This window comes from Python bivittatus, unplaced genomic scaffold (genome assembly GCF_059951505.1).
Source record: "Python bivittatus isolate LINGU-HERP-01145 unplaced genomic scaffold, Pbiv_v1 ctg000200_np1212, whole genome shotgun sequence".
Lineage (NCBI taxonomy): Eukaryota > Metazoa > Chordata > Lepidosauria > Squamata > Pythonidae > Python > Python bivittatus.
In genome coordinates, this window is record NW_028277040.1 from 13315750 (window position 1) to 13334882 (window position 19133).

General features: G+C 37.4%; 1 protein-coding gene across 5 annotated transcripts; it reads right to left on the reverse strand.

Moving 5' to 3' along the window:
* Nucleotides 1-818: 818 nt before the first annotated feature.
* On the reverse strand, nucleotides 819-18250 carry AKAP19 (A-kinase anchoring protein 19). Of its 5 annotated transcripts, XM_088135712.1 has the most exons (5): nucleotides 17601-17738; nucleotides 14654-14822; nucleotides 10391-10484; nucleotides 9774-9845; nucleotides 819-1284 (listed from the first exon to the last, which is right to left on the reverse strand). In XM_088135712.1, exon 5 carries the CDS (start codon nucleotides 1166-1168, stop codon nucleotides 902-904), a length of 267 nt encoding a protein of 88 aa, XP_087991838.1. In that variant the 5' UTR covers nucleotides 1169-1284; nucleotides 9774-9845; nucleotides 10391-10484; nucleotides 14654-14822; nucleotides 17601-17738; the 3' UTR covers nucleotides 819-901. The 5 variants fall into 5 exon arrangements, with proteins under 5 accessions (XP_087991838.1, XP_087991839.1, XP_087991837.1 ...); XM_088135713.1 differs by lacking the exons at nucleotides 14654-14822; nucleotides 17601-17738 and adding an exon at nucleotides 18118-18250; XM_088135711.1 differs by lacking the exon at nucleotides 14654-14822.
* Between the last annotated feature and the right edge of the window lie 883 nt (nucleotides 18251-19133).

Sequence of the window (19133 nt, forward strand, 5' to 3'; positions counted from 1 at the left end):
CACATTTTCAGTAGTCACCTTTCTCCATATACACAAGTTACTACTCTCATTCTGTATTGCACTTTTGCCTTATACTCTGCCTACTCTTCCTACTGATAATAGCACCTTAAAATTTGGGCTGCTCTTCCCAATTTCCCTTGATGCTAAGCTAAACAGTGTTCTTTCTTACACTTTCATATTGATTACTTTGCTAGTAATATGTAATAACTTGCAAAGTCATTGTAATTTAAATGATTTTTTTTCTTCCAACTATTAAACATGTATGTTTTTTTGTATGTTCTATTGTATAAACTGCATGTGCACGTCTTGGCCTGAATTTAGTATGCTCAACTGAGTAAAATTGTAAAATAACTAGTCTCACTTCAACAAGATTGTCAGAAATGCCTTTGGAAAGAAAGCTTTGATAGTGATATAGAGCCCTGGTATGGTTGAGACTCATGCTAAGTAACTAAATCCCCTTTATGTCAAAAGTAAAATTAAGCACCAATATTTCTCCTTTTTTTCAGGATATTTTAGCTCAATAGTAATTATATAGCTAAAACCTTATTCTGAAACCCTGGTCCAAACATTCCTTCCTCCCCCTTCCCCATGCCTATTTGGTTGGGGAAGGGTTGCTTTTGTTTTTTAAGGGTACCTATATTTTGCTCGGGTCCATTGTTATGCTCCTGTAGATATTGAAATGGGACTTACCGGAATACTGAATTACTCACTACCCCTAGAACCATTTGATGTTATTGTGGTTCTATTACAACTAAAGGCAAGATTTTACCTCAGTCAAGATTAGCTGTGTGTATGATGACTTTTAAAATCACAACTGCTATCATATGAATGTTGCTTTATTTGTGCTAGCACCAAAACATGAGATGCCTCACAGGCATGTTGGGAAGCCAAGCCCTGCAATTCATGGCTCATCGCTTTCTATGAACGGGATGTCACTGTATTTGCTTTCATTCATTGCCCATTGCTTCACAGCTTGATCCAGAATCTCAAGGGAAAGACGGTGAGCAAAGTCCAGCACTGCAGTGTTTGTTGAAGATGACATCCCAGAGTTTGCCTGAATAAGGGAAGATTTTTCTAGGTTACATCCACTATCGTATTTGCCGACTTCCCTGCTTCCATCGTCTAGAATTGTATGTGGGAAGGGGCTTTTGGATTTTATACATCCCATGGTACGACTGCTGTTCAATTTAGCTGCACAGTCAGCCTTGATGTATTGTCCTTTAGAAGGGTACAGAATGTCACTTTCTTGCAAGCAGAGATGAGAGTATGCACTTCTCCCAATATCTGTGGGTAAAAAAATTACATTGCAGGGTTTAGAATGTTACTTCTTCAATTTATTTTTGTGTTCGGCACATATAAAAGCAGATTTATAAAAAAAAACGTGCTAGTATGAAGGAAATCTTGGGAGTTTGTTTCTGTTTCAGCCCTAAATGGAACTAGTTGTTTCATAATTTTCATCAAGTATCTAGGCTCTCAACTGAATTCTTCTCAGCATCTTAACTACCATAAGTACTCCCAATCCCACCTTCGTCCTATTTATAATGAACTGGGCTTGAAATAATGACCTTACCAATGGTATCACCTTACAGCTAGAATCGGTTTTGTATATTCAATATTGGATACTCAAAAAAGTAGCTGCAGCATACTAATATGCATGACCTCATCTAGGATAGACACACAGCACTCCCACATTCAGGATTACATAGAAGAAAGTTCACTAACTCACATTTATTTATCAAACTTTCAAACTCATAGTAAGATAAAGAAGAGAATCAAGAGTGTGGGCTTCTGGACATTACTGGGATTCTAGATTGTTTAAAGATAAATAAAATTCATAACTCAGCAACCATTGACTGTTATGTTCAATTAACAGTATTAATAGCCACTAGTTAACTACTCCTTAAGAAAAGTCAATAGGCTGTTGGCAAAGTATTACAGCAGCTACAAACATAGGAAAAAAGAAATTATGGGTGCATGAAAGTACATTCCAACTCATGTTAGCAATTTTTGAATACAACGTCCTTCTTTTTGTAAAATCTCAGGAAAGCATTTGAAAACTCTTCTGGAAAACTGCCTCTCAGCCTACTGTTCTGCCTCACCCCTTCACTCCTTAATTATTTAAAAAGCTTACGTTGACCCACGCTGATCTTTTACGAGATGTAGCAGAAGATGTGGATTTCCTTTAATACTGGCAGCCTTGCAGCAGCAATTCATTGCACTATGGAAGTAGACCTTGAATCTAAAAATAGTCTACCCAACAGTGGACAAGATATTGGAAGCAGAATGGTTTATGTTAAAATGCTCATGAAGACACAATGTTGTTTAAAACACTATGATACTTTGTGGAGCATATGGAAACCTGTTCTGCATATTTTGAAGTGTCAACACATAAGTATTAAAAAATGAAACCCATACTCAGCTGGGCCCTAACCAGCAATTAATACTGATACTCACTGCAATATTGTTCAGATTCATCAAGATTACTTTATACTATATATAGAAATGTGGTATTATTCTAGCTCATAAAACCCTTATGACCATGTAGCACATAGACCAATCACAGGTAAAGAAGTGAAAAGCCCCTCCCCCACCAACTACCTACCACTGATAACATAGACTTTTAAACTGAGAAGTAACAGCCTTAGTATTTTGGGCAGGGCTGCAAACATTTTCCTGTATTTTCAAGATTACCTTACCTATGTTTATTGAAGATATGGTTCTTCTAAACAATATTACCAATTAAGTTGCACTTACAATAACTGACTGATTTTCTAGAACAAATAGCTGTAGCAAATCAAACTGTGGCTGATATTACCTTGTACACCTATAGACCTCCTCCAAATGGTAGAGCATCAGCTCCTTTTTGAATCTAAATAAAGTTCTAAGTATTATATTTCAGTTTAAAGAGAGCAGAATGGAACTGTTTAGCACCTAAAGTACCTTCAGGAACTTGATGAAGTCAAATTATGCAATGCATGTTATCAAGAGTTCCAATTTCATTCATTCCTCATTCATTCAATTTATATAGTCACCCATCTCATGGAAATGACTTTGCATGGTATACAAGGATTAAAACCAACAAGAAAAATCAGCAAACCAAATAACAAGTGTCTGAGATCTCAGAAATCATTCCAATTACAGAAAAGAACACTACAAATCAATCAACCAACAGAGCTTGCTCAACCTCCTGGCCCAAACGTCTGGAGGAACAGCCAGGTCTTTAAACCTTACTAAAGGCTTTGAACTAGGCTTAATATTTTTTCAAGAATATACTTAGCACTCAAGTCTGTCAGCAACAATGGAATGTACTATGAGATTCCAAAAAAGTTGACAAGCTCTCTCTCTCTCTTGTTATTTAATACTTCCCTCCAAAAAGAGATAAAGACCTTGTTAATCCCTACTTCTTCAAAAAATCTAAAAGCAGGGCAGCAAATAATCCATGACAATCTTCTCTAACCTAGTGCCTCTCAAATTCATTCTGATTCCAAATCTAAGAATTTGCACCCTGGGAAAAGCTAGTTGAGAGGCTAGCTAATACTAAACCTATAGGTGCTATTAGCTTTGGTTACTGCATGTCATTAGTATCACTGGAGGCTCATTTAGTGATCTGGTCAGACAGGCAGGAAGTTGAAAGCAACAGGTAACCTTAAACTATTAGTAAATAAATGTATTTAAATTCTAAACAACATTCTGGCTTCATATTTCATAGAATGAAATTACTTTTACTATATCCTTCTAAATCATCTGGTAGGATTGGGTTTGGGAAGGACTGTTTTGCAATGATTTTCATCTTTGTTGTCAGATTAGGTCCAGAACATAGAGCAAAGAATTATTTTTCAAAACCTATATATAGTCTTCTGGTGTCCCTCAGGGCTCTGCCTTGTGTTCCATGGTGCTCAATATCCATATAAAACTACTGGGAAAGCTCATCTGGAGATTTGGGGTAGGGCACTACCAGTATGCTGAGGAGAGTTATTTCTACTGCTTATTATCCAATTCCAAGGAATGATACCTAACTTTGATAATGAGCTGGACAAGGGAGACCAAGCTAGAATTAAATGCAAGTAAGATGGAGGTGCTGTTAGCAGAAATAAACTACTCTTGGGAATGGAGTTTCAGACTCCTTTGGATAGGGTGGTTCTTGTACTGAAACAGTAGGGCTAAAGTCTAGAAGTGCTTCTTGATCTTTAGCTGCCATTGGATTGCAAGGAATGTAATTGGGTGTGAACAATTATGACTACTAAAGCAGCTATGATTGCTCCTAAACAATCAGATTTGGTGAGTTATATGGTAGGTTACATCCCATCTTGACTACTGTAATGACCTTTATGTAGGACTACTCTTGAAAAATGTCTAGAAATTATAATTGGTGCAAAATGCAGCAGCTAGGTTATTAACCAATGCTAGGTACAAGACTCATACAGTGCCTTACTGTAAATCTTGCTGGTTGCCAACTATTTATCAGGTACAATTTAAGATGAAGGGATTAACTTTTAGAACTTTAAATGACTTTGGATACCATTCTCAGAGTGTGTGTCTTTCCTGTTATAAATGTGCCTGGCTCAGATCTGAAAGAGAGACCGGATGCTCTCTCTATCAGAGACTCACGTATCTGATATGGAGGAGAGAGCCTTCCCTTGAGAGCTGAGTTTGGCTTCCACTCTCTCCACTTTTAGAAAATCTGCAAGGATGTATCTCTTTCTCCCAGTCTTATTAAACTGAATGAATGAACACTTTAATCACCCAAGAAAATGTATATGCTTCTATTTTTTTGTCTCCATGCATTCTCAATTAATATTTGAGAGAGAGAGAGAGAGAGAAGGTGTGTGTAATTCTATTATTATGGAACTAAGAAAATACTTTCCTGTGAATGTACAGGTTTCTCCTCCACTGCACTTTTTTCTGTACTACCTGGCACATACCTTTTATCTGTAACTACGACAGCTGATATTTGAAAATTCAGAGTGCTTGAATCAGGAGAGCTCAAGAATAACATTAGATATAAATAGCTATTGCCATGTATGTTGCAGCAGAAATTAAGCAAAGGAGATGATCCAACAAAAAGCCATCACTGTATCTAATTCAGTTAATTATGAACCATGCAGATTCAGAAATAATTCATATGCTTTGAGGGGTTTTCCTCAAGAAAACTGCATATTGAAATTGAAAACACTGTATATTGATATAACCTGTTTACAGGAAAAGTAAGGATTGACTTAGGTGTATCTCACAAATACCAAAAAGTGTAAGCTTTTTGTGGCATTTATTAATTATATTCTGATCCTGTTGTATTTATCAGTTAGGTTCTGATGGTCTGAGCATTCACTACACTACTTTGAGTACTGTATCCATCAGTGCTGCTATGATGGCGTATAATAAAAAGGTCACCAATTGACCATATCAAAGCACTGATTCATTTTGAAGAGTCAAAAATTATGTTTTGGTCCTGTAAGAAAAATCATTATGATAAGCAACTCTGTGTTTATGATTTCTTAATAGTTCATTATCTCAGCTAGTTTTACTCAGACACATGGAATCCAGTATGTAAGCCAAGAAAAATAAATAAATTTAATCAAACTACCTACTTGTGACCATTCTGAAATTACTGATATATGAAACTACTAAGAAAATGATGGGTTGGATAAAAAACACATGACATAATTTTTACACTGGGGCTCACAGGTACATCCTTTATCAGTTATGGAGCATCCCATCATATCCCAAATTGTTGCTACAGTTCAGTGAAAAGGGAATGCTTTAAGAACATGAAATTAATAGTAGTAAAGCACATAATATGTATATTCATAAAGTATTCCCTGCTGTCAACTATATAATACTTGTATGTATTCCAATGCATCTCTATGACAATTAGAAAGAAAATTATGTCTGTCAGAAGACTGTACAGGATGAAAATCAGAAAAGACAAAAACATATTAGATTCTTAGGTGACCTGACAAGCTACTTCTATTTTCCCCTGAGGGAACTGTAGGACACTTGGTGTCAATCAAATGCATTCCTATAGCCATTCAGGGTAGACTGTTGATCCCCATGATGATTCTTATGAGGGAACCAAAGAGGGAGAGAAAATACTTTAAGTAAATAAATCAAGATGAAATATCTGTTGGATGTTGGATTTCCAACTCCCATTAGCATTAGCCAGCCTATTTAATAATCAAGCTCCCAACAAGATGGGAACTAAAACCTTAAAACCTTTAAAGAAGTTGTGTCTTCTCCCAGATTTGCATGGAAGGCAAGGAAAAGCATATTTGATTTAGGGAAAGGGACAAGAGGTGGTCCAGATGCAACTGCACATGTGGTAAACACTTTTTTCCTTCAAAATCAGATTGCTGCACAGCTCTATCAGTACCTGACCCAGTTTTATGCATTCCAATAGCTTTATTATTTGGAGGCTTTCTCTAAAATTTGCCCTATAAACACACATTCATAATTTTCTAATTAACACTGTATAAACATCATTTTGTAGTCATGGTCTCCCCCAAAAGATTTATTTGTTTGTCTGTTTGGTAACTACTTTCATTCAGTGTAAGTCCCTAAAATCTTCTGGTGATTTTCACAGTCATTTTGAGGAGCCAGTGCATTACAATGGCTAACTCTATCTTTTAAAAACACCTGTTACCTAACATTATTTGCAATGCCCACTATGCAGGATAATACATAACTTCTAAACAAACTTTGGCACAAATAAAGTTCGTCCTATGCCACAGAAAAAATACTATTTCAGTCAGCCATGAGGATAGAAGCCTCACACAGATATAAGTCACTGCAAATATCTTCTGACATGTCTGCAGTTCCCTAAATCATTTTGATTATGAAAGAAATTATTTAATCATTATCCACACAGTAAAAATACACATTATGCCTATCACATGGTAGTTTTCAGCACTTTCAGAGCTGGCAAGGGAATAGCAAACATTAACCAATGTAATGATGTCAAAACTCATTTTTATTGTTATTAAAAACTTTTTATTGAGAGGCAGGGTGTAATAATGCTAGAGAAACCATACAGACCTTATTGCTGGCATTAAGCTACGAACACAGACTGTTTAATTAGGTCAACAGGCCAAATAAAATAGTATCCTATATTTTCTCAATACTTCCAAAAATACATTTCTAATCTTAATTGGAATCTCCAATTTTAACATATTACAATTGTTAGTTGATAAGGTACTTGTAATCTGTCTCCCATGTAACTTGTGGATGTATAACCAACTTGTCTTCCCCTCCCTACCATCTCAATTTAAATCGTACATCAGTCTAGCCATACTATGCATCTGATGAAGTGAGCTGTGGTTCATGAAAGCATATGCCTTTAAATAAAAATTGGTTAGTCAGAAAAGGTGTTACCAGACTCCTGATTTTTTGTCAATACAGACTAACAAGGCTCTCCCCCACAATGTCTCAAATGATGAACTATTTCTTGTATTCCTGTTTTAAAAGAATCCTCTCTTTTCAGTCTGTAATTAATCTTAAAAAAACCCAAAGCTAGAATCTTATTCCAATATTCATTTCCACCAACATTGTACTATTCTCTACTGTAAAATAATTAAAAGCAATTCCTCTTCTTTTACAGGCATATTATTATATATATCTATTTAAAAACACATTCTTAATTGATTGCTCTTAACATGTTTTTCAACATTTTAAAAAAGAAACAAAATCCCCAATTGTGCTGCAGCTTTCTGTAATTTCACTTAATTTGAATACAGTATTTTCATAGTTGCTTACAGATGTAAACACATCATAATTTATTGCTATTAATGCATAAAGAAACATTATTTTAATATTTCCATTTCTCGTTAATTTTAGACCACAGTTAACTTGGACAACTAGGTTGTATAAACTAAGGTTGGTTTAAAATCTACAATCTGGAGGTTGAGTCATGGCAACTGGACTTCTTTTCTTTTGGTTTGATACGTTTCGCTGCTTGCCCAAGCAGCTTCTTCAGTCTAAAAAGTTGGTTGGGGGGACCCCATAAAAGTCTTCCAGGGTGGCTGCGTTTCTCACTAACATGATGGGCTTGTTGAAGGGACAATAGGAGATGTGATTAGTAATAATAATGTTCACATTTTGGACAGAGAAAATAGGTGGTTTGAGAGAGAAGGAATCCATTTATGCCAAAGTGGAAAATCCTTCCCTCAACAGAGGTGGAGGCCTCAGACACAACTTGTCTCCCATTTTTCATGTTGCTCTTTCATCAGTCTCTAGGAAGATTAAGACCACTTCACAAGTTCACCAGGGAGGCAGCACTTAACGACCCACTTGGGGATGAGCAAGGGATTAGGAGTAAGACATCCACATACACAAAGACTCTACTAATCTCATCTCCTATTGTCCCTTCAACAAGCCCATCATGTCAGTGAGAAACTCAGCCACCCTGGAAGACTTTTATGGGGTCCCCCCCCCGAAACCAACTTTTTAGACTGAAGAAGCTGCTTGGACAAGCAGTGAAACATATCAAACTAAAAGAAAAGAAGTCCAGTTGCCATGACTCAGCCTCCAGATAATTCCACCTGGATGACTGAGAACCTTCATCAACATATTTAAAATCTACAGTAATTAATGAGATCTTAATTTCATATTCTGGCAAACAAAATGGAAACTTACAGAACAAACCATGAACTGACTCTTTAAACCTTCTTTTCTCACATGCAAAGTGAACAGAGTAGCATGTAAAATAAAGTCTCCTTTGAATAAAGCTCAATTTTGATGACTTCATGGATATGTCCATGCAATTTTATTGGCAACAGGATAGAAGTGACTTGCCACTGCCTTCTTCCAGGATGTTTTTCCAACTTTAGAGCCTACCCTAGAGTCCTGGAATTTCGTGGTGATATCTCATCCAAGTAATAACCAGATCTAACCCAAGGTCAGCTATGGGGTTGTCACCTAGCTGGGTCATGATTACACTGAGGGCTTCTAAGACTCTTGTGAGACCTACCTGGGGGTGGAATCTTCATGTCAGTCCTCTTTCTTTTCGCAGCATCCAATCTCAATACAAACTTTTATTCCACTATTTTTCCCCTGTCCATTTAAATCAAATGACTAATAAATTAAAATAAAACAAATCATAACAACTTCAGATTATATTCTAACCACACAATACTATATTTAAATCTTTACTACCTTAAATGAAAGCTATGTGATCATTTACAATATTCAACCACACTTTGGATTGGGACCTTTCATTGTATGACCTCAGAACAACTGCACTCATTCCCCAGCCCAGGCTTGGTCCATTACAATCCATGAATTAGCACAAAACAAAATTGTCAGATATTTAGAAACCAGCAAAGAGAAGACAACATATGAAAAAGAAGCAATACTCAAATATCTAAATCTCCATTGACAACAGTTGAATATAGGCTTAAATTTGGCTGAATTTGTTCCACATTTTGAACAAAACTGTATCATACACTTATATTCTATACAAGAACCATGTGATCAGCATCCAATATTCTAATAAGACACACAGAAAAGCTGAGTACCTAAACATTCTGCTCAAGCCACATTCTGTATTTTTCCAATACAGATTTTTAGCTATTATTCACTTTACTAACTCAAGCATGCTCAAGCCTAATTGACTAGCTAGGCATGTAACTTTCTTTTCATTATGATTTATAACTGCCAAACAAAGACTTGCATATGCAAGAGTATTCTGTTTTAATGACAGAGCTAGGTGTGCCAGATACTCTTCTGAAAGAAAAAAAGTGTAACCACAATTATCTCTATAAGGGTTTATGAAGGCCACTTACCAATTAGTATCTTGTTTTGTATATATTTCTCCTAATGATCCACAGAATATGAGGCACAAGAAGTTTAGATTCCTGTGTAGCAAGAGAGAATTTGTTCCTGTTAAAACCTAATAGCTTCAAATGAATTACAACTCCTCTCACCTCTTTGCCTTCAAACTAAATTCCTACAATCCAATCCAATGCATGTTTGTACGAAGTAAATCCCACCAAATTCAATGGAATTTACATTTTGGTAAGCATGTTTGAGACTAATAGCCTCAATTCAGCAAGAATTCTCAGTAGAAAAATGTGCATGCAATGAGGTTATAGCAAACACCACAATATCAGAGTGCTTTGCTTATTTATAAATACAGTTAAAATCTGAGAGTGCTCCTGAATGCCTTAACAATTCTGAAGAGCATTGGAAATTCTACACACACACACACACCTTAGAGCATGTAGTACTGAGATGAATATGCTTGAAGAAACATGCATAAAACTTAGTTGTTAAACATGTGGACTTTCCGTTTACTACATTTTTAACTGACAAACTACTTGAGATTCTGCATGTTTGAACAGCTATAGAAACACAACTACATAACTGCTTTTTAAAAGATGTCCAATTGAAAACAACACACCTTTTAAGATTTATATCCAAATACTGCACAGCCTTCCAACTGCATTCTCTTTGCAATACAACCTTAGGTCAAAAGATACTTCTGTGTTTTTATTCTAAGGGTAAAGAACAAAGATCTTCAGAATAACTGACAGTATTTATTGATGTTTTAGACACATGAAAAATTAAAGGCAATTCTAGTATAACAAAAAACTCACAAAGTTTTCTATAATCAAACATAATCCCAATGCATTGAAAACTACATTTCAAACTTTTTGCGTTAACTGTTCTAAAGCTTAAGTAGAAATTGCATATGTAAGTCACATGCAAGCATAAATTTCAGACATCTTCAGAAGTAATTAATTCCTAATTATCTAAGTGGGACAACATCAATGTAGATTTGACTGACAGTGGTGCGAATGGTGCAAGAAGCTATGCGTCAGTTGTCTTTAAAAAAAAGAATCCTATCAAGATGACAAATACGGGTATAACAGCTTACAGGAATTTAGAACCTATTCCCACTTGCAACATAACTGGGCACACTTGTTGACAAAATTGACAAAACCAATTTTTACAATTTCGCCATGATATTGCCTTTGTTTCATCACCAGCCTGTGAGAGAGACAAGTATAGTATTAAGTTACAGTTAGCTGAATTAGTATAAAAGTAGTACTTTCTCCCTTATTTCAACATTGTCCAAGGACAGAATCAAGATATGTAAATATATTTATATGTGTGTGTATACAGATAGATTTAATTATTGATATTAACACTTCACCATCTATTATCTTGGAGGCAAAGTCAGGTGACCAATAGACAGTTTGATCAGAGAATTGTTTTTGTTGTGTGATGTTGGAACATCTCCTCTTCTCTGGTTACTAGCTAGCATCCATTTCAGCCTTTTCTCTTCCAGCTTTTGGTCTATCAGCACTCCACCCCTGGAGTTTTCTTCATACCGGTCATCTCTGCACATCACCATATTTCCTATTTTTGACATCAACTTCCTTCCAGGCTTCTAACAAACTTCTCTGCATTTATTAATTTCAATCACTGCCCTCTGCCATAACCATGAACAGAGGTAGTTGCCCAGCAGCTGATCAGTTTTAACTCAGTTCTCCAATTCTGCAGAGCCTGGCTAGTTTCAAAATTATGGGATGGTCTGCCACTTTCCTTTCTGGAGATATTTCTATCCTGGCATTTTTTCCCAAATGTTTCTTTTTCTGACATTATTTTAACTTGGAAGATGCCCAAACAGAGTGCAGAAGAGAAAACAAACCACTCTTAAGAGGCCCACACTGATTTCAGAAGTGAGACCTACTGTATTCCTGCTATAGTGCCTGTTAGATGGATGTTCCCCCTCCCCCCCGGCTTGTGACATGCTGATAAGAAATAGCAGCAAAATGAGAGACATTGACTTCTTTGCCTGTAATGAGTGGCACATTTGAAACACAGGACAACATTCAGAAGTGATTTTGTACAGATGCAAAACAGGCAGAAAAGGGAGTGGCAGTTGGGAAAGTTATTTCATGCTGGCATGGTTTTATTCCTACTCAAAGTTGTATGGGTAGCACTTTTAACTCAATAGTGGGGAAAGGACCTTAAAGTCATTGCTTTTAGAACTGAAATGTAATTCCATGCAAAAAAGCCAAAGCAAATTTGAATATTATCTATTAAAATTATACTTCTTGGTTACAGTTTTTGCATCACAGAGTGTAATAGTACTCCTACATTTCTTCTTTCACTGACAGGGCAAAGTTTTATAAGAGTGGCCTTGGGCTGTGTCTCATAAATGCTTCCTTATTGGTACAATAGGATTTCAGTACTTCTTTCCTCTGGCATGTGTATTTACTGTATCACACTTTTTTTTCCTTCCCAGCGTTTTTTCCACAGATGCAGAGTCTGCTTTTTTTGGATCAACCGAATGTTGATCCATTGGTTGCAACAGGAATTGACCGACCAGCTTGTCGCCCGAGCCTGACGTTGTGGGCTAAGAAAAAGTGACTGGCCCAAAGTCACCCAGCCAGCTTTCATGGCTAGAACTCACTAGAACTCACTCTCCTGGTTTCTAGCCTTGAGTTTCAACCACTAGATCAAACTGGTTCTCAACATTTATTTATTTACAGTATCACAGTGGGTTGCTTAAATTCTACTGTAAGATAATTCACCTGATTACCAGAGCTCATCTCTACTTTTGTTGAATATAGATTCAGGGCTAGGATTCACATTTCAGTCTTTTTTCAAACTCAGTAGAGGTTTGGAGGATAAAAGGTATATTTTGGACCTAATGCCCAGGCAAGTAGTACATGGTCACAAAATGATACTGTGTTACTTCTGTTTCATTCATACATGTCCGGGTAATGAAACAGCCTCTGTCTTGGTGGGTTATGTCTACTTCTTACAGGGAAAACCAGTGAAAAATATGTGAAAATAGGCCAAATGGGATCTCCTCCAAAAAGACATCACATATAGTATCTTTTGTCCCTGTTCTCTTAAGAGCAGATCTGGGATGGGAAGCAGATGATTTAATTTGTAGAATGTTTGACCATTTCCCCAACAAAACAGCACAGGGATCTGTCTCAAACCATCTGTGATACGAAAGATTGGTAGTAGACATAGTTTCTCCTGACTATTCCATTTCAGACAAGAGGCAAACTCCTGAATGACATTACCACAAGGTCGATGTGCTCAGAGGATCTGTTGTTGGCCTTGTTAGGGATTGCCCACATTCAGAGGGAACATCCTGGGGAGATTTCAATCAGTGGTACTTGGAGAATCTGTCTCACTGCTCTTGCCTGCTCTTCTATTTTCATCTATAAAAATCTATACAGTTTGCCTACTGTAAAGAGGTAGAAACTATCACACCAGATTATGGGGAGGGAAACAGGCTCTAAAAATGTCATAAAATGATTAGATATTGTATCTCTCTTTTGCATCTCTTTAATCTCTCTCTTTCTCATCTTATCACACAGTAGATTCCTCAGGTCATTCCAAAATCCTATGGGCTATGTTTCATCAGCTATGCTTTACTAACTGCCCATTGGCAAGGTTGAGTTGGAATTGTTACATGATGAAGTAATCACCCATTCTTTCTGACGAACCTATTCACCACTTCCTGTACAGAGACCTACAGTTTGAGCCAAGGTTTCTTCCCTCAGATTACTTGTTACAAATTTGGCCAAATCTGTAGATTATTCCTAGTCCCCAGAGATAAGACTAATGGATTGTTGCAACAAGGCACCATTCTGCTTCTCTCAGAGGATGCTGCTTGTATATTCTGTATCCCTGAATGCTGGGTGCAAGTGGCCATGCAGCTTCACCTGTGATAACTACTTAGGAGGCAGCAGCTACTGGTATTGACCAATTTCTGTAGCAGAAGATGAAGCCAGTGCAGCAGCAGAGAGATTTAAAGCAGAAACTATTTAAAAGTAGAAAATTTAAAGCTGATTTAAAGAAGGAAGCTATTCCTGTTTTATTACTTCCCAAGAAGGCCTGGAACTGGTAGGGACACAGGACCTATTCTCTCTTAGAAGGCACAGTCAAGACTGAAGTATTTTATTTTGCCATTCTTTTTCAAGGAAGAGAGGAACTCCTCTTACCTTTAAAGTCTATTCTCCAGTGACTGAGAAAGTAATGTTTCTATTTTGCCATCATTTTCCCAGTCTGTGCAGTTGCCAGTAGTTAGCATTTTAGAGTAACCCCAGCATCAAGGACTTTGTGTACAATTTTATACAAGGGTATTTCCGAAACCTTGTTAATTTTCTTTATTTTCCATTTTGTCAATCAATTTTATATATATGCCTGTCCTTTTATACTTTATAAAGTCTGATGAATATGGATGATGCAATATACAGTAATCAACAAACGAGTTGCTTGTATTTTGAGCAGAAAAGCCTGCATCAGTTTTATAAACTCAATTTTGGACCAACTTTTCTTTCTGTAGACATGCTGGCACTGTCTATAATCTATGCAACCCATATCATCATCATCATCATCATCATCATCATCATTTTATAACTGTTTTAATTTTAGTATCTGTACTAAATCCTAGAGTCTTGGATTGAGACAGTAGATAACTCAAATAAGTGAATAAACACATAATGATTAACAGCCAATAGGCCAACTTATCAAATCCACTTTTAAAGCCACCTATATGATGATTGTATGGATGAATCCATGAAGTCAGCAGGAGTCAAGCCCAACTCAAAGGAAATTTTACTTTTCAAGCTATGGTCATCACTATGTCATATGAATCCTATAAAATTTTGTGATATATAACAAAACATACTTTTATATGTTCTGAATTTCCTGACAGCTTTCCTGGATAACTTAGTATTCTTTTGACCCTGTAGATGCTCTTCACAAAGAAAATGCTCAATTTGATAGCCTTTTTGGTTTCCTCTGAATCTTTAGCCGGGATGACCAGAAACCATTTCAAATGTGCCTACATCACAGATCTGCATAGAGGCATTAAAATACTGTCAGTTTCATTTTTCATCACACTCATAATTCCTAAAATATAATTTGCTGTTTTCCTAGCAACCATACACTGACTGTTTTCAGAACCCCAAAATTTTGTTGATGGCTGCTTTAAGCATTCCTACACTGTCATATGGCCCAAATACTCCATTATTTTAGACTGCCTTATGGCTTAGCATCTTATGTGAACCCCACCAGATGATTATTCAATAAACCATGGTCAAATAAACACTACCTTAGGTCCATGTTTGAACCCAATGAATATGAAACTACAGAGATTCCTTTACTAACTTGAGCCCTAGTTAATCTAATTCTAGGCTCCAATTGAAGTAAACTCTACTGAATTCAACATTCATATAAATATGTACCAGAGGAAAATTCCTATCCTCACTTAATGGGAAATAATGCTTATAACTTGCCAGAGATGCAAGCAGATGGGATTGGAGCAGTGGAGGGGGAATTATCCTGCAGCTCCACCATGCCAGAGGCCTCCCAATATATTGGGTCACATTGTTTAAGAGTAATGGACAAAATCACATCATCTGTCTTTTAACTGTGACTGTAAGCTATTGCCCTAAAGTTCAAATGTAACATTTTTACACAACACACTGAAACAGAAGCTACATTTCAATCTAGTGTGCTGTGCAAACCAAATTCTTATGGTTAGTTTATGTTTCATAATTATGTGTAGATCCAGAAAATTGTATTATCTGAGTAAATTATGGCAAGGAACTATGGCAGTATCCTACAAACACAGCTATAGGAATTCTATATGCAGAAATTCCTGTGAGTTGCAATGCAGCAGTGCTTAGATAGGGAAAGGATTTTAAAGGATTTGTTGGAAGAAGCAACAAATCTAAGTGGAATGGAGGAGCAGACTTCAATTTAACAATCTATTCCTTACAGGTAACCTGGGATGTGCAGATAAGAAAAGAAGCCTTACTATCTACTATGAGAAACTTCTACATCTAATGAAGAAACCATTGTAATCTGTGCTCAGTTATTGAATGAAACATATCCAATGGGCTGGAGCAATGTCAACCAAATTTATGCCTCAAACCTGGAAAATATATCTCTGAAAATATGCATTAGTCAAAAATACCTAGGTATACTCCCATATTGATAACATCATACAAACATATTTTTAATTAACCTAAGATCTCTCACAGGATTCTGTTCTGTAAAAAGTAACTGCTGCATAATTAACTTTCAACAATTCAATTAATAAATTTGCTAGAACAAGAAGTCATCCAAAGTGGCTACAAGTTTAAATATTAGATTATTAAGCACTACCAGACCTGGGTTGCAAAACTCAAGGTAGTCACTAACAAAGATATACAAAAAGCTCTAACTCTGTGATGTTATTGAGTGATCATTTGCTTTTTGGGTTTTGCAGCCCAGATCAGTTATCTCTACTGAATTATTGTAACCAAGCTCTTTGTTTGGATTATGCAAATATTAAAAATATTTTAATTTTAGTAATTTAAATATGTATAGTTTTCCTCAGACTGCAAAGCATTCCTTGTAATTCTATGAATGTCAATTAGATTAAGAGATAAACTGAATAACAAGCATGAGGCACAAAAGAGTCACTTTTTGTGAGATAGGTAGCCATATAAATTTGATTAATAAATAAAAATAAATGAAAGTAGCATACCAGATAGCCATACAGTTTGAATTGGCTTTTAGTATACACTGCATGTCAGTCTTAACTCCTGGCAATCAAATGGACAAGCCCATGCAGTTTTCTTGGCAATGTTTTCAGAACTAGTTTGCCATGGCCTTCTTTCTAGGGCTGAGTGTGACGGACCCAATGTCACCCAGTTGTTCGTTTGTTTTTTGAGCCTAAGGCAGGACTAAAATTCACCGTCTCCGAGTTTCTTGCCCAGTATCTTCAACCACTATACATACTGGCTCTCTTCACTATAACTAATGAATTTATTATAACTTCAGAATAATTGAACATATTCTTATCATTTATTTATGAAAGGCAGCGGATGGGTGAGTTACAGTTTGTTGTTAGTTTTTGAACTAATTATTTCTGACTAAATCCATCTTATAAGAGAAAGTTACTTGTAGGACCAATGCCTACATCTAGGTGGTACAGATTGAGCAATGGAGCTAAATCGTACTAAGAAAAAAAATGTTACTATCCACAAGCCTGCCTTTTAGCCATGTTTACCTTGCAATTCAGGCCTTATCTTCTAAATTAATGTCAGGAAAGCGGGGGAGCAATCCTCTAGAGGTAGATAAGAGCCTGCTTAAATCAATTTAAATCAAGCAAGGCTTTTTCCCTCCACAATAGTTGCCTCCAAGATGGATGTAAAACAAGCGCTAACCTTTACCCAACGCCACATTTCCTGGTGTCTCCACTTGTACAGAATTTTATTTTGCAAATTCTATCCACTAATAAACGACATCACAGTCGGGGGACAATGAACTCTTCAGGAATATATTTATGAACCAGCTTAAGCCCAGCTGTCCAGTTCACATCACTGCACCGCAACAGAGGTCTGCCAGCTGCACTAGACCCCGTCAAGATCTAAGCGTAATGGACCAGGGGCACGAATCACAGCCCTTTGGCGAATGGTGTTTTGCACCCAGTAGACATGGAAGGAACCCGACAGCCGGCCCGAGCAGCTTCTCTCGCAAGTACACAGCGACACCAATCATCCAGCCCTGCTCCCCACCCTGCTCACGACTCCCAAGCCCACCTTTTGCAACGGATGGTTGCAAATCGGTTCAACCCCACTTACCCGCCCCGCCTTAGTTTTGTTGGCTTCAGAGAAGCTACCCGGAGTAGGTGGCTGTTCCTTTCCAACTATTTAGTGGGGGAGGGGGAGAACGAGGTGGAATAGATATTAAGCGCTGACTATGGGTGGAGCTGGGGCCACGCCGGGAACGCAAACAGTTTTCCAGATACTTTGATCATGACGGGAACATCTGTGCAGAAAAACAAACGCGAGCCGTCCCCTACCAAGCCACAGATTGCTCTTCACCCCCTGGTGGCCCAGGAACGTCATACCATTTTGTTTGGGGGCAGCGCCCTCCCGCCCAACTTCCTTTTCTCCGATTTCACTCAGGTTGCTGGTAGAGCAATTGCCTCCCGAGAGCGACATGCTGCTAGGTGGCTAGGTGGGCACAACGCAGCCCTCTGCCTCGGCTTTGCCAATACACCGAAGGGCACCGGCAGCAGCTCCTCCCGTAGTGACTGCTTAACGAAAAAGAGACGGGCTGTGGAGGACAAAGCGTCCTTCTGCCTGGGCTACTCACTCTTCTCGAGGCTGTTGCTGCGGCTCCAACCCCCGCTCGCCTGGAGATATAAAAGGAAAGCATCTTTTACAGAATACAGTGGGCCCAAGGTCGGGATCACTTAAATGCCTCAAGAGTTTAATGTATCCACCGCCCAGTTAAGTCAGGCATTGAGGCTGCCGACTGTTTAGAAAATGCCAACCACCTCCTTGCTATCGTCCAATTCATCCGCTCCTCCTTGCACTTAACCTGCACAATTAACCATTCAATCTGCAAATCCAGCCGCGCGCATTAATTCTGCAGCGACACCCGGAGGAGAGCGAGCCTAACTCGCCTACGGACCGTAAGGTTTTCCAATTTGTCCTCTGTAAAAGACCCCGGCAACAACAGATTGGTAAAAGAAACGCAATTAAAATTACAGATGGACTATCAGTCACTCCTTCAAGATGTGTATTTTGGAAATACTCTCCTCTTGTGCCTGTGGAATAGAGAGTGGGCAGCTTTTCCTTTGTAGTTTGCCACGTAATTTCACTGTTTAAATTTATGGGGTTTAAATTTGAACAGATCTGTTAGTTTCGAAACCTGATTTTATTTGCATTAAAAGAATTCGGGAGAGCTCCAAAGTAAACAGATTTTCTCAGAAAAATGACATGTTTCAATGTTTTAAGGGGAAAAGAACCCCAAAGCTTTATGCCTGAAAGATTAACTTTTCATCTTCCAAACCTCTTCTAAGAGGATTTATCTAACTATAAAGAACGACAAGCATAGATTTAGGCTACTGTATTAATGCAATGTAAAATGCCAGGTACTATCAGAGATGCAAAATGCCTTGCAAGCCTCAGAGCAAAGAAATATTACTAGGAGTCAGTGGCAAGACAAAAGAAAACCATATGAAGATCTTAAATAGGACAGCTGATATGCAACAGTGGGATTATCAGTGGAAGACAAAAGAAAATTCGTACAAGATGTTCTTCTGCTGGTACATTACTTCTGTGAAGATTGTTAAAATGGTCAATACATATTAAGAAAATTGTTGG